This window comes from Paramacrobiotus metropolitanus, unplaced genomic scaffold, assembly GCF_019649055.1.
Source record: "Paramacrobiotus metropolitanus isolate TYO unplaced genomic scaffold, Prichtersi_v1.0 Parri_scaffold0000009, whole genome shotgun sequence".
Classification (NCBI taxonomy): domain Eukaryota; kingdom Metazoa; phylum Tardigrada; class Eutardigrada; order Parachela; family Macrobiotidae; genus Paramacrobiotus; species Paramacrobiotus metropolitanus.
Genome location: NW_026570229.1, coordinates 844,351 through 846,829, shown reverse-complemented (window position 1 = coordinate 846,829; position 2,479 = coordinate 844,351). Strand labels below are relative to the sequence as shown.

General features: G+C 46.1%; 1 protein-coding gene across 1 annotated transcript; it reads left to right on the top strand.

Moving 5' to 3' along the window:
• Positions 1-276: 276 nt before the first annotated feature.
• Positions 277-1,975, top strand: LOC129583085 (serine/threonine-protein kinase mos-like). Its single transcript, XM_055474792.1, has 3 exons — positions 277-370; positions 474-840; positions 996-1,975. The coding sequence occupies exons 1-3, from the start codon at positions 368-370 to the stop codon at positions 1,655-1,657; spliced, it is 1,032 nt and encodes a 343-aa protein (XP_055330767.1). The 5' UTR covers positions 277-367; the 3' UTR covers positions 1,658-1,975.
• The last annotated feature ends 504 nt before the right edge of the window (positions 1,976-2,479 follow it).

Genomic DNA, 2,479 nt, shown 5'->3' with positions numbered 1-2,479 from the left:
TATCATTACTTCGTTTACAATCACACTTGCTGCCGGTGACTCAACGTCAAGTCGAACGAAACAGTAGGAATAGAGAAATTAGAGCATCGTGATTCCCGTGTGCGCACCTTCATAAGATGACTGTTTCGAAAGATCTGATCACGACTCGGCAATCAGGAAATCAGAGTGATTTTTGTGGCTGTAGGCTGACGTCTGCAGTCTGTGAGCTCTTGAGTCGTATAATTCAATAATGTGACACAAGTGCTTTCACGTGTGCCGCCGCTGACTCAGCGCCACGACAAATCTAGTGAGTGCAGACAGCGTGCATTACAGTCCCGTGCTAGTCAGCCCGCTTCATAAACGAAGCCGTAGTGAGCCCAGCGGGAAAATGGTAATTGATATGAGTGAAGTTTAATACGCTGGCGATTTCGAATAAATTTCCCAACGAAAAGCTGCAGCATCATACAAAGTAAACCAATTGCTTGCTTTTTTAGCAGCGATCCGTCAGTGCCTGTTTCCGGAGCACAATGTCGACGCAGCTTCGAACTGTGTGTTTTGGGAGCAATTGTGAGTATCAATACGAAGATCGTAACTTCATGGGATCAGGCAGCTTCGGCGAGGTTTACAAAGCCAGCATTACGGAGCGTGGCAATTATGTTGGACCTGACGTTGTTGCTATGAGATGTTTCAATATAAAAGAGAAGAAGTTTGTGGAAAATCGAGAAAATTATGCCAAGCTGCAGGAGGGATTCGAAACGATGCTGAAGCTGAAACACGATCACTTGGTGAACTATCATAAAATCACCATTATACCCACACTTGGTAGCGTAACGGTGAACTTCATCATGGACTATTATCGTGGTACGTACAGTACATATACGATTCTGGTTGCTCGGATGAGCACAGTCTACATCTGTATTCTTACCGACTGAAGAAGTTGCGAAGACGGATTATCGTGGTTAATCTAACATGAAATTTTTCATTAAGAAAGTAAAATTGTTGGTGTCCTATTTTAGCCGGGAACCTAGAAAGTGAGCTGAAAAAGATGAAAGACAGCGGAATCCTTCTGAATGTTGGGGACGCCATCTGCCACGCACTGGACTTGGCTAGTGGACTGGCGTTCCTGCACGAGAACGGCATAACTCACGGCGACCTGAAACCCTCTAACGTGCTCATCGATGGCTCCAACGCCCAACGCGGTACTCTGCGTATATCCGACTGGGATGGCCTCGTTACTCTGCAACTCTGCAGTGTCAGCTCGCTTAACAGCGAGCATTTCCGCAGCAGCGAGCGCTACATGTCTCCCGAAATGGTGCGTGCGATAGGACCCCCGGAAACCCTCATCACGTGGCCCACGATGCCCGATTCGTCTACGGACGTCTGGAGCGTGGGATGTGTCTTGCTGCAGTTGATCCGCGCAATTACGGGCGATTATAGAGAAACACTGCAGCATCCGGTCAGCGGAAAAGTGCTGGGTGCGAGTCAATCCATCAGCGACTGGGTTTACGGGGTAGCGGTAATGCAAGGGTTTGTTCCCGTAGTCTTTGATGCAGCGGCCGTGCCTGCCGAGCTCGCCGCGTGTGTTCGCAACTGCCTGCGCATCGCCAATAACCAGAGAACATCTGCGCGTCAGTTGTTGGAGCATTTATCCCGAATAAGCGAGAACAGTGGACCATGAACGGCTTCCCCCCAAAATTATTACTTTTAGCAAGAAGAATTTCGCAGATAATCGTTTATTGGCAATCAGCTGATCTTTGCAGTGGTTTTTGACAAGTGAACAAATTTTTTAGAGAATTTCTTTATTTGGAAATATTTGGCAATACAGCTAACAAGTGCATTCACGGCACGAGTTTTATATCTTTTCACAGTGGTTCGTAGCGGTGAGCACTACACAGTACACAGATTAACGGGCCAAATTACGTCAACCTAGAGCTGGTGCATGCGTAAAGACATACATCTATGTTTACTGTATACGGTTACCGAACGGTGTATACGGAGCATGCGGTTACCGAAATTGGGGTTAACATGTTTCTACGGCAAACGATAAAGTTACCATAACAAGGATTGTTTCGAAATGAAACGTACTCCTATCCATTCCAACGAATGGATACGATTGGATACGATTGGACAATACGAATGGATACGAGTAGCCAAAGCCCATCAATAGAACAAAAAATGCATTCGCGTAATACTACTTAAAATAATTCGAATTTAAACGTTAGAAAAACATCCAAAATCGTTATTGTCGTAAGACCTTCTAGGAAGCATATTCATAGTGCCGACAACAGCAGCCTTTCCTTTTACTACAGCCGGAACTATTCTCTGCTTCAGAAACGCAGTAAATCGAGATTCTCCTGTCACTTCGCGAATCTTTCTGCCAGTGAAACGAATGGCAGGAAGCAATCAAGACTCTTGAACACCGTGCGTTGATTGTGCGACAGCATGATTCTCTTAACAGCCACCCGTGTAAGGTTGCCCATCTACATGCAACGTGACCGTC